This window comes from Chlorocebus sabaeus, chromosome 21, assembly GCF_047675955.1.
Source record: "Chlorocebus sabaeus isolate Y175 chromosome 21, mChlSab1.0.hap1, whole genome shotgun sequence".
NCBI classification, from domain to species: Eukaryota; Metazoa; Chordata; class Mammalia; order Primates; family Cercopithecidae; genus Chlorocebus; species Chlorocebus sabaeus.
The window spans coordinates 43,896,038-43,909,275 of NC_132924.1; the positions used below are offsets into that span (position 1 = coordinate 43,896,038).

Below are 13,238 nucleotides of genomic sequence, written 5' to 3' on the forward strand. Positions count from 1 at the left end.
CAAACCATAGTTGTGCCTTAGTGTTAATAACTTATTTTTTACTTGAAAACAGCCATTTATTTTTCAATATCATACTGACTCTTTAAGGGTTCCCCCCCCAAAAAAGTTACAGTAATTAAGTCAGCTTCTTCACTAGCCTCTTTATTGTATGTTTGGGTAATTACCAGAATCAGTTACGGTGTACTTTTTTGGTTCCTCCATTGTCCAGCATCTTCCCGAATAGACTCTTTGTTTTCTATCTACTTGGTATGTTCCTGAAAGGGTGAATTAATTTTAGTGCGATTTTATGAAAAAGAACATTATATTAAAAAGTCACCCAGTCCAAGGAGAGATATAAATTGTTTTTGAGTTATCTATTGTGTTTTTTACCTGTTTCACTGGTATACTGAATTAACAGTATCTTTTGAGGTCTGTTGCTTTTGAGATAGAGTACTAGGTGACTTCCTAAAATTAGTAATTACCTTTTTCATCAGTATTCTAAAGGCTTTTATATGTGTGATATTTTACATCATTCTTTAAACTATTCATTTAATTAGTTATTTCTAATGGTTAAGGCTTTTTTTTTTGGTTGTTGTTGGTGAGATAGCTCTGTTACCCAGGCTCGAATGCAGTGGTGTGGTCACAGCTCACTGCAGCGTTGACCTCCTGGGCTCAGGTGATCCTCCCACTTCATCCTCCCTAGCAGCTGGGACTATAGGTGCATGCCACCATGCCTGGCTAATTTTTGTAGAGACAGTTTCACCATGTCAACTAGGCTGGTCTTGAACTTCTGGACTCAAGTGATTCTCCGGCCTCAGTCTTCCAAAGTGTTGGGATTACAGGTGTGAGCCACTGTGCCTGACCATGGCCAAGTTTTTAAGTGCTAGTGTATTCAAACAGAACGTTCAGAACATGTGTTGCATCGCTAAAAAGACGAATGTGGAGAATTCAGAAACAATTCAGAAGAAACCAAGAAATGTTTGAAATGCTCTTTTAAAAGCAAACAAAACTATTCAGAATTCCTTTTGTATTCTTATGTTGGGGCTGAGAAATTACATGATATACTGTTATCAGATTCACTTCAAATTTAATTGGAAAAAAATTTCTTTTACTATTTTAAGCATTTAGATAGTAGTTTTAAACTTTGGCACATGAAATAATTCAAGTAATATTGTTAGAAGACTTAGTGAAGATTTACTCTGGATCTTGTGAAACAATACTGACAGGTAATCATGAATGAAAATCTCAATTTAAATTTACAGTCTCAGACAATCATGTTGTCAGTAGTCATTAAAATGAATTTATATTTTCTGATAAAGCATTTATATAATTCTTTTATGTAATGTGTTTTCTATAAGGTCAAAAGAAATAGACTGGCAACCTTATTTTACTACACGCATTGTTGATGATTTTGGCACACACTTACGAGTATTCAGAAAGGCTCAACAGAAAATAACAGAGAAAGATGATCAAGTAAAAGGTAATATCTTTATTCCATTTGAAAACTAGGATTTAAAAATCTGTTTTCCTTTTATCATTTTATATATCTTGAATTGTTTTTCTTCAGGTACAGCAGAAGATCTTGTAGATACTTTCTTTGAAGTTGAAGTTGAAATGGAAAAGGAGGTTTGCCGTGATCTAGTGTGCACTTCCCCCAAAGATGAAGAAGGTTTTCTTTCAATTTAACTTTTTTGACAATAGTAACTGGCTAGAGTCAAGTTAGCAGAACCAGTGAACAAATCTTAAGGGTAAAATTATTCTTACTTAGGGCAGGTAGCATAGTAAAGATGCTATTCATTTTATTTTATTTTGTAATTCTTAAAATTAGTTTCCAGATTGTTTTCTTCTTTAAAGGTCATCTTTAATAATTAACTGGTCCTGGCTGGGTGCAGTGGCTCACGCCTGTAATCCCAGTATTTTGGGAGGCTGAAGGGCCTGGATTGCTTGAGCCCAGGAGTTCAAGACCAGCCTCGGCAACATGGCAAAACCCTGTCTCTACTAAAAGTATGAAGCATTAGCTGGCTGTGATGGTGCACACCTTTAGTCCCAGCTATTCAGGAGGCTGAGGTGGGAGAATCACCGGAGCCTGGGAAGTCAAGGCTGCAGTGACCTGTGATCATGCCACTGCACTCCAGCCTGAGTGACGAGAGTAAGACCCTGTCTAAAAAAAAGAGATTATCAATCTACTTTTAAAATATAGCAAACATAAACATTTTATAATTGAATTTTTTTATCTGTAGTGATTTCTCTTCCTCTTGAATTTATTATTTTTGCTTCAGAAGTATACCTGTTACCATAAAATATTTCCTAAGGGAATGAATATAGTGATTTCGAATAAAATTTATAGATTTCAGCGGGCTTGTCTTTTATTTGTAGGAGTTTACACTAGACAAGTTTTAGCTAAGGACGTTATCTTTTCCCAGTTTTGCACGTATTAAGTCTTAGTTAATTGGCACAGTTTTAAATTAAGAGGATCACTTATGCAATTATATTCCCAGGAAGTGTCAGCACAGGAACAATGATAGAAAAGCTCTTCTAGTTGTGGAAATTGTTTTCTTAGATTTTGAAAATGTTTTAAATATTTTTATTTATTTCCTTTGTTCTTCCTTTCTTCTTTTCCCTTTTCTTTTTATTTTTATTGTATAGTTCAGCTTTTAATGGCCAGTTTATTAGCACTGTTAAGAAATATAGCTGACACTTGAACAGTGAGAGGGTTAGGGGTACTGATCCCCTGTGCAGACAGAATTCTGTGCGTAACTTTTGTCCCCCAAAAACTTAAATACTAACAGCCCACTGTTAACCATAACCCTTACCAATAATGTAAAAAATTGATTAACACATAGACTAGTATCTGCACATATTTTATGCATTCATGGTATACCTTTTTCTTAATTTTTTTGATATTTCTAGGCTATGCGGTTCATCTCTGAGTTTTTTAAATAGTCACAAATCTCTAAAAAATTTTCTAATTTATTTACTGAAAAAAATCCACATAAAAGTGGGCCTGAGCAATTCAGACTCTTTGTTCAAGGGTCAATTTGTATTATAGTAACTTAATGTAACTCATAGATATACTGATGTGCAATAGTTTTATGTAAGTTGAGCTCTCTTAAATCAGCAGAGTAGACGAGCATACTCTTTTTTTCCTTTGTTATAGCCTGCTGAGATGGTGGAGGTTTTTCTTTGAAAGAAGAATTACAGCTATATTTTAAAATGTGTGAATAACTTTTAAGTATGGAAAGCTAATTAATGTGTGGTAGAATTACAAAGTACCTGGTCCATCTAAAACTATTTTGGGAGAAAAGACTTGTAATGAAATTTTTTATGATTCAAAAAACTGGTTAAAACAGCAAAATTGAAAAACAGTTAAGTTGATTAATGAATAGTTACTACTTGAAGAATAATGAATTTTTAATGAATACTGATGTGTACTAATTACTAAAATAATAAGCCTTTTTAAGCAGAGAACTGCTTATTTCCACCTTTTTTATGTACCTTATATATCAAGAGTAAGTGTAGACTTTATATTTTCTAATGTTATGATAGCTACTTTTTCTATTTTTAGGATTCCTAAGGGATTTGTGTGAGGTCTTATTATATTTATTGCTACCTCCTGGAGATTTCCAGAACAAGATCATGCGATACTTTGTCAGGGTAAGCTTAAACTCATACCAAATCATACCTGTAAAAAAACGTAGAGCAGCAGTTTTCAAAATTTTTGGCCTTAAGACCCTGTTACACTCTTAAAATTGATTGAAAACTCTAAAGAGCTTTTGTTTATGTGGGTTTTCTTTAAAATATTTACATATTATAAGTGAAAACTAAGAAATTTTTAAGACATGAAAATATGCGAGCATATATTTCATTACCTGATACATAGATAGAGCATCATAGCATTATGTAACTTTTGTAAAGGTCACTGTATGTACTTGAAAGAACAAGAGTGAGAAGTTAAATAATGTCTTAGCATTATTATGAAAATGGTGTTGAAAAGGTCACCTGAAACCCAAGCTTCTAGGGGAACTTCAGGTTCATGGAAACCTCCCCCCAATCCCCCAGGAGTCTCTGGCTGATAGGTGCTTTGGTTTTTGGTTATGACAAAAGTTTGTTTTAAATTTTCTTATACCCTAGTGTTATCTAAATCAGGTTAGATAAAAATAACATTTTTGGACAGAAACTTTAAAAACTGTGCAGTTAAGATTATGTTTTTTTGTAATTGGAAAATTAATGTCAGATGAGAATAGTAGTCTTGGACTCTTTATTCCCTGAGTATAAACCTTCAGAGTAAAGCTCTATGTGTAAATTTAAAGGAATAACATTTGCCTTTGGCTGCTGGTAATGATTTAGAAATGCTAGCTACATAAGACCATGTCCTGGTTGAATGGGTAAAATGAAAGTTTTGAATTTTCCTAAAAACGAAAGCTTATGATCTCTTTACTCTTTAGACAGACTAAAGAGATCATAGATATAGATATCTGTATCTGCAAAATAGATAACAATTCCTGAGACTTGCTTTTATGCTTGTATGGTATTGTTTATAAGCAATACCATGCAATTTCCTAACATCTACCTAGCTTGAGTTCAGTGTACTTCTCAGGTATGTTAATGGTACTTACGTGAAGTAATAGAAAGTGCTTAGTGTTGATGGGAGTAACCTTATTATATATTGTTAAGGCCAGTTATTTGAGCTGGTCTTTATCAAGGGTGACAAGTACCTGGATGTCTATCACTAGATTCATATCTGCCACTGAAGGAAGATAGTACTAATCAGGTATAGCACTTGTTCATGCAGAATATCCATTTGGCATAATAATCTGTTTCCATAGTACTCCAACCAGCTACTGTTATGTGGAATCTCAGCATTATTTTGCATGTCTTTCCATCTTTTCCTTTTTGAAACTCTATTTTCTCTTTTCTTTCATGTCATTGGTCTAATTTTTAGTCACTTTTGTTTTCCTTTTTAGTCATGTTTATACTCCTTAACTTCTCTTCTGCTTAAATTTTGAATATTCAAGATCTTTAATCCCAGGACTTTTTCTTGCTCATCCATTACTGTGGCTTGAAACAGCTTCCAAATGCTAATGAGTTTGAAATTTATAGCTTTATTTCATATTTACCTTCTGAGCTCCGGGCAACTCTGAGCTGCCCTCTTGAAGTCACCACTAGAGTGACTCATAGCTTTTTAAAACTTAAATGTCCAAAGTGGAAGTCTTATTCTTACATCCATATCCTGTCTGCCTTTTAGTCTTCTCTCCATCCTAGTAAGTGGTATGATCATCTAGTAAATTTTTCAAATCTCAAGTCCTCCAAGAGGCTTACAGGTTCGCATGTAGTGTGGCCTTATTTACCTCTCTAGCCTTCATGCCAAGCAATGTCAAGGAAAACCAGAGCTGGACAGTAAAGTGTACTGAAAAACAGACCTTATCTAGCAACTGTTGCAGTAGGGGAAATGTGACCTCGGTATAGAATTGATCTCAATTCTGAATACAACAAGAACAAGGTGGGATTTATAGCCAAGGAGCAGGCCGGGGATCAGTGGATGGCAAATTACTGAAAGGAAACATCAGTTGTAAGTGGGAAGTATGGGTCAACAGACTTAATAGGATTCTTGTTGAGAGCAGGCTGGGATATTCAGACACAAAGGGTGGGGACTGAGGAATTTAGGGTGAGGGAGGTCTGTCTAAACCCACTTGATAGAATTCTTGCTAAAACAGCAATGAAAAGATGAACAGACATGGAAACTCAAAGGTTAGGGTGTAAATGGGTGGAGGATTCAGAGGAGCCTAAGTTTGGTCAAGGATAGTCTTTGTTAGTGGTCACTATACTCTAGCCACACTGACATTTTTTCCCAAAAGTGCCATTTTTCTCCCTGCCTCTCTAATGTCCTTTTTTTTCTCTGTTAAGAATGATTCTTCGGCCGGGCGTGGTGGCTCATGCCTGTAATCCCAGCACTTTGGGAGGCCGAGGTGGGCGGATCACGAGGTCAAGAGATCTAGACCATCCTGTCTAACACGGTGAAACCTCGTCTCTACTAAAAATACAAAAAATTAGCTGGGCGTGGTGGCGGGCACCTGTAGTCCCAGCTACTTGGGAGGCTGAGTCAGGAGAATGGCGTGAATCCGGGAGGCGGAGCTTGCAGTGAGCTGAGATCACGCCACTGGACTCCAGCCTGGGCGACAGAGCGAGACTCCATCTCAGAAAAACAAAACAAAACAAAACAAAACAAAACGATTCCTCTTATTCTGTCAGCTAAATTGTATTCATTCTTCATCTCACTTCATGTCACTTCCTTAGAGATGCCCACCCTGACCACCCAATCTAAATCTCCCTCATAATTCCCTGTTATTATTGATAACACCCAATTGTTTTCCTTCATAGCATTTACCATATTTTAAGATGGTAATTTGATTGTTAATTTGGTACCTCTTTCTCCCAGATGAATTGTAACTCTAATGAGGACAGAGACTATATCTGTATTTATCATAAATATATACTTAGTGCTTACCATAATAACTGGCACATAGCAGATGCTCAGTCAGACAATCAGTTTTATTGCAAAAGGAAACCCATTTACCCTCTTGCTGGCTGTGGTGCATGTGTTACTGCAGCTTCTTGAAGATTAAGTTGACTCCTAAGAGCCACGAATGAAAATCTTCCTTGTAACATGAGGTTATTTAAAATAGGTAGGATTTTAATGAGCATATTTTTTTATAATAAATTTCTCTTTTAGGCCAGTATTTTATTGCTTTTTGGTTGAATCTAATTGAGTGAGGATAATTACAGACCATGCATTTAGCAAGTCAGTTTTTTTCCTTTAGCTCTTTCTTTGTTTTCTTTTGTCAGTAATTCTAAGATTTCTCAGAAGATATTTTGTTTAGATTAAATAACAGATGGAAGAGTTTTAATTTTCTTTGTACGGATACTTTGTATAGATTGTATAAGTCACTGTATTTAAGATAATTGCTATTTAATTGCCTCTACTTTCTTGCCATTACTATGTTTTATTCCTTTAACGATATGGCTTCAATGACTTTGTATCTTTTAGGTCCCATGTTTGACAAACAGTGCTGTCTTCTAAAAATTGGGGATCTTAAAGTAGGAATTATGTGGAAGTGGCTACTTGCTTGGAATATTTAGAGCTCTCGCTAGGACCTTGAGTCATATGATTAGCCCTTGACTAACCAAACCCTTTAATGTGACAGATTAGGAGTTTTCTAGTACAAAACGACTAATTACATCAACTAATAAGAAACACATAATTTAATCAGAAATTTTCCCCAGGTGTTTTTTTCTCCTTTTGAAAAGAAACATTTGAAAAAACGTGCGTGTGTGTGTGTGTGTGTATGTGTGTGTGTGAATTTTCTCCTAACAAAGTACATTTTAAAATTTGAACATGTGACCGGAGACATAGTTTGAAGGAAGGAATTACATACACAAATACAATTTTAAAGAAGTAGGAGACTAAAACTAACCTTGAAAGAAGCCATTTTTTGTCGTTTCAGACTGTGAAGTGTCTCCAAAGACATTTCAGAAAATTACTGGCGCCTCCAAATCAGCTTTTTGGAAATACTGATTCATCATGGGAGTAATGGTTGGCAGAGACTTGTATAGCTTACAAAAGAGACTTGTACAGCTTACTAAAAATAAAGACCACCTTCTGTGAACTTACACGAGAAAATGGCACTAATAAATTAGAGATCTGGGAAGAAAAAATGATCCTTTAATTAGAAAAATTAAACATCCTGTTAAGCTTATTGTTATTTAATCTCCCCTAATATTCTTAAGAAATTAGGTTTCATCAATTTATATATTACTGGCACTAAAGGGTAATTCCAGGTGAAATCATTGTATTTATAGAATCAGTACTAAATTCTTAGTTTCCTTTTTTCTATTCATTTATCAAATGCCTGCCCTGTTTAAAACAATGACCTTGAGAAGATGGGATGAGGAAGGTAAATATTTTTGAGGATAAATAATTCAATAGATAAGTTGACCAATTCCACTCATATAGAGGGTTCCTAGATAGTTGCCATCTATTAGAAAAATGTAAGACTTATAATTACAGAGAAAATATCAAGTGATAAATGCTGTAGATACAGGGCATGAGTATTTCAAGCATATTTCTGTTGGAATGATCAAGTTTTATTTAACAGGGTAATTGATTCTGCAGTCAGTTTTTAAAGGAAGGGCAGAATATTAATACATAGAAGCATAAACAACTGCAAAGAATGGGAAGGTAGATTTTAGAGAATGTCGAGTCGATTAACATATCTATTATTTTAAAAATGTTTATTAGGAAACTATTCAAACACAGAGAAGCATAGAGAATAATACAGTAGACATTTATGTACCAACCACCTAGATGTAACCAGTGTTGATAATGTACTATAGTTGCTCTGTTTCCTCCCTTGGTAGCAGTTCTAAAACCAGTGTGTATCCTTTCCTTTTCTTTTCTGTTTCTATAATTTTAATAAAGATAAATGAATCCATAAACACTGTTAGTCTTATATTTTGTCTTTTTAAAATCGACATCAATGCTAACATACTAGAGGTATCATCTTGCTTTATTTCATTCCACAGTTGTTACTGTGGAGATGTGTCCAAGTTGATATAGGTAACTTATCTCATTTATCTAAACTGAAGCATAGTCATCTTTTTATAAGACTGTGTTGGTTATCAAGTTTTACTTGCATGTATATCATACTTTTCTTAAGTAACAGCGTTGTGTTGGAATATTTACATTATGCTGTTGATTTGAGAAATAGATTAAATTTGTTTTTGTTTTTTACTTTTTTTTTTCCAGGAAATCCTTGCACGAGGAATTCTTCTTCCATTAATAAATCAACTCAGTGATCCTGATTATATTAATCAGTATGTCATATGGATGGTAAGTGCCTTTTAAAATTATAACTCTGTTTTAGAAATAATTTTTAAAATGGAAAAATACAGTTGGGAGATAGGGTATTTAAGCAGTAATTTATTAAAGAAATTAAGTAGAAATGTTTCTGAAGTAATCTCTGTGTTTCCAATATTTTTATTTGCTTGTATTTTGAATGTGTTGGCCAAATTCTCTTTAAGAATTTTGTTGATTATCTTTATTGCAGTTATGGTACTACTACTATTTCTTTAAAAGAATAGAATATTTCACTACCTGTATGTATAGATGATATTTTTAATGGCTACTATTTGATTTTTAAATACAACTTGGGATTTTAACTACTTGACATGTAACTCACATTTTATATTGTATAATGGGGAAAATATGGAGGACAGAACAGTAGAATGAGAACCAGAAGATCTGTATTCTAGATGTTTCTGTAAGTTGCCTAGTGTCTATAGTAGTTAACTCAATGGTTTTCTCCTGTCAGACATATCAAAGACTTAGTGATTACTAAGTTCACAAGCCCTATTTTTTTTTTCTTTATACCATATACTTTTCCTTAATAAACTCATGGTCAAGGAAGAATTGTAAATGGGCTACGTTCTGGGAATACTTTGATAACCTACTTCTAGATCTTTGATTTGTTTTCTTAAATCTGGTATTTCTTCTCTACATTTGTCTTCCTTTAACTCAGTCTAGCTTTCTTAAGAAAGAATTACTTGATTGTTCTTTGATTTCCCTTAGGCATTGTCAGACTTGCCATAGTTTTATTTTTTACTTGATTTTTATTTATTTATTTTTGACGTGGGATTTCACTCTTCATCCAGGCTAGAGTGCAGTGACAATCTTGGCTCACTGCAGCCTCTGCCTCCCACTTCAGCCTCCCGAGTAGCTGCGACACAGGCATGCACCACCACACCCAGCTAATTTTTTGTACTTTTGGTAGAAGCATGGTTTTGCTATGTAGCCCTGGCCAGTCATGAACTCCTGAGCTCAAGCGATCTGCCTGCCTTAGCCTCCCAAAGTGCTGGGGATTACAGGTGTGAACCATCATGCCTGACTGCTATTGTTTTATTATTATTGTTGTTGCAGAGGTTTACCCTTTGACCAGGTTGTGGTACCTGCAGACAAAAATTGTTATTAATTGTGTATTTCTAGAGCCTTTCCTCGAGACTGTGGAACTTGATTCTTCTTTTCCTTTGTGAACTTTTTTAGACTTTGCATTAGGCACTGTAAAAGCTTTGAAAATATACATATCTGCACAATTAAAAATATAATAAAATGAGTCTTCTTTGGCTAGGAATTCAACTCCTAAGAAGTTATTCTAAAGTGATAATCAAATTTGTGACAATCTATATTTAAAAATTTTAACAAGTTTTTAATATTTAAAAATTATGAATATGTGATAGTTGTACATATTTATGGGGTGCATGTGATATTTTGATATAAGCATACAATGTGTAATGTTCAAATCAGGATAATTGGGGTATCCATCATATCCAGCATTTATCACTTCTTTGCATTAGGAACATTCCAGTTCCACTCCTGTGCTTTTTTTTTTGAAATATACAATAAATTATTGTTAACTGTAGCCACCCTGTTGGGATACTGAATAGTAGATCTTACTCTTTCTGTCTGACTGTGTTTTATACCCATTAGCCATTCCTTTATTTCCCTTCCCAGCCTGTGGTAAAGAAACATTATTTGGCACTGTATCTCCATGAGTTCAGTCTTTGTTTTGTTTTTAGTTCCCACATATTTAGCCTACTGTGCATGGTTAATTTGACTTAACATAATGTCCCCCAGTCAATATTTCATTTTTTTTATGGCTGAATAATATTCTATTTTGTGTATGTACCATGTTTTGTTTATTTCTTTACGTATTTGCCAGCATTTTTTATTCCCTCTCTTTTGGATAAAAGCCATTTTAACTGGAGTGAAATAGTATCTCATTGTAGTTTTAATTTGTATTTCTATGATAATAAGTGCTGTTGAGCATTTCTTAATGTTGTCTTTTGAGAAATGTCTATTCAGATCTTTTGCCCATTTTTAATGGGATTATTAGTTTTTTTCCTATTGAGTTGTTTGAGCTCCTTATGTGTTCTGGTTATTATTTCTTTGTCAAATGGATAGCTTGCAAATATTTTCTCCTGTTCGATGGATTGTCTCTTCCCTTTGTTGATCATTCCCTTTGCTGTGCAGAAACCTTTTAGCTTGATGTGATCCCATTTGTACATTTTTTGCTTTGGTTTCTCTATGCTTTTGAGGTCTTATATAAGAAATCTTTGCTCAGACCAGTGCCATGGATTATTTCCCCACTCTTTTTTTCTAGTAATTTTATAGTTTCACATCTTAGATTGAAGTCTTTAATCCATTTTAAATTGGTTTTTCTATATGCTGAGAGATAGGGGTCTAGTTTCATTCCTCTGCATATGGATATCCAGTTTTCTCGGCACCATTTATTAAAGTGACTTTTTTCCCCAATACATATTTTTGGCACATTTGTAAAAAATGAATTTACTATGAATGTGTGGGTTTATATCTGTGTTAAGTTTGAAGTCAAATAATGTGATGTCTTCAGCTTTGTTCTTTTCTGCTTAGGATTGCTTTGGCTATTCTGGGTCTTTTGTGGTTCCATATAGTAATACATTTTGGGATTATTTTTTCTATTTCTGTGAAGAAAGTTATTGGTATTTTGATATGGTTTGCTTTGAATTTGCAGATTGCTTTTTGTAGTATGGACATTTTAGCAATATTGATTATTCCAATCCATGAATGTGGAGCATCTTTTCATTGTTTTGTGTCTTCTTCAATTTCTTTTATCAGTGTTTTACAGTTTCTAAGGATTAAGTTTATTCTTAGGTATTTTATTTGTGATTATATGGGATTACTTTTCTTGTTTTCTTTCTCAAATTGTTCAAATAGAAACACTATTGATTTTTGTATGTTCGTTTTGTAGCTTGAAGCTTTACTACATTTGTTTATCAGTTATTTTTTGTTGACTTGTGTTTTAGTCATCTTACTAAAGATACGAGTGGTTTGTACACCACAGTTGCAGTGTTATTCTGTAGTTGTCTGTGTACTTAGTGTCAATAAGTTTTATACTTCCAGATGATTTCTTATTGCTCATTAACATGCTTTTCTTTCAGATTGAAAAACTCCCTTAAGGATTTCTAGTAAGACTTGTCTCGTATTGATGAAATTCCTTAGCTTTTGTTTGTCTGGCCAAGACTTTATTTCTCCTTCAGAGTTAACAGATAAATTTGCCGGATATGGTATTTTAGGTTGGAAGACATTTTTTTTCCTTCAGCACTTTGGATGTATGAATGATCCCACTCCCTCCTGGCCTGTAAGGTTTCTGCTCAGATGTGTGCTGCCAAATGTATCAGAGCTCCTTTGTGTTATTTGCTGCTGCTGCTGCTGCTGCTGCTGCTCCTTCTCTTCCTCCTTCTCCTTCTCCTCCCCACTCTCCTCCTCCTCCTCCTCCTTTTCCTTCTTCTTTTTGCATCTTTTAGGATTCTTTCTTTATCCTTGACCTTTGAGAGTTTGATTTACATGCCTTTGGTCATCTTATTTGGATCGAATATTCTTGGTGTTTTTCAACCTTCTTGTACCTGGATATTCATGTTTTTTTCTGGGTTTGAAAAGTTCTTTGTTGTTATTTCTTTGAATAAACTTTTAACCCAGTCTCTCTCTTTATGTTCTCTTTAAGGCCAATAAATCATAGATTTGCCCTTATGACACTGTTTTCTAGATCTTGTGGGTATGCTTCATTTTTTTCAGATTCTTTTTTTCTCTATGTATTTTCGTATAGCCTGTCTTAGCTCGGTTCTTCCTTTTGCTGGACCAATTCTGCTGTTAAGATACTCTGATGAATTTTTCAGTTTGTCAGTTGAATTTTTCAGTTCTAGAGTTTATTTGACTTTCCCTTATTATTTCAGCCTCTCTTAAATTTCTCGATAGAATTATGAATTCCTTCTCTGTGTTATCTTGAAATTCTTTGAGCTTCCTCAAAATAACTCCTTTGTATTTCCTGTCTGAAAGGTCATATATCTCCTTCACTTCCAGAGTGGTCAGTGGTGCCTTTTTTAGTTTCTTGAGGTCATGTTTTCCTGGATGTTCTTGGTGCTTGTAGATGTTCTTTAATGTCTGGACATTAAAGAGTTAATTATTTATTTTAATCTTCTCAATCTGGGCTTATTTCTACCATCCTTCTTGAGAGGGCTTTTCATGAAGTCAAAAGGGATTGAATGTTGTAACCTAAGCCTATGGTCACTATACTATTTCAGCGCTAGTGGGATCCCTAAGCCCAGGAATACTATGACTCTTGGAGACTCCTAAGTACACTGCTATGATGTACTTTATTAAGATAAAGGAG

General features: G+C 34.3%; 1 protein-coding gene across 4 annotated transcripts in view; it reads left to right on the plus strand.

The window, feature by feature from the left end:
* Nucleotides 1-13,238, plus strand: part of SNX13 (sorting nexin 13) — a 151,348-nt gene that overhangs the window by 63,910 nt on the left and 74,200 nt on the right. For 3 of the 4 annotated variants that reach the window (XM_038004691.2, XM_007981963.3, XM_038004690.2), the window contains exons 6-9: nt 1,338-1,459; nt 1,547-1,648; nt 3,545-3,633; nt 8,783-8,866. In XM_038004691.2, the coding sequence (XP_037860619.1) occupies nt 1,338-1,459; nt 1,547-1,648; nt 3,545-3,633; nt 8,783-8,866 (397 nt within the window). The remainder of the gene's footprint in view (nt 1-1,337; nt 1,460-1,546; nt 1,649-3,544; nt 3,634-8,782; nt 8,867-13,238) is intronic. The other variant, XM_073009078.1, reaches the window with a different exon arrangement.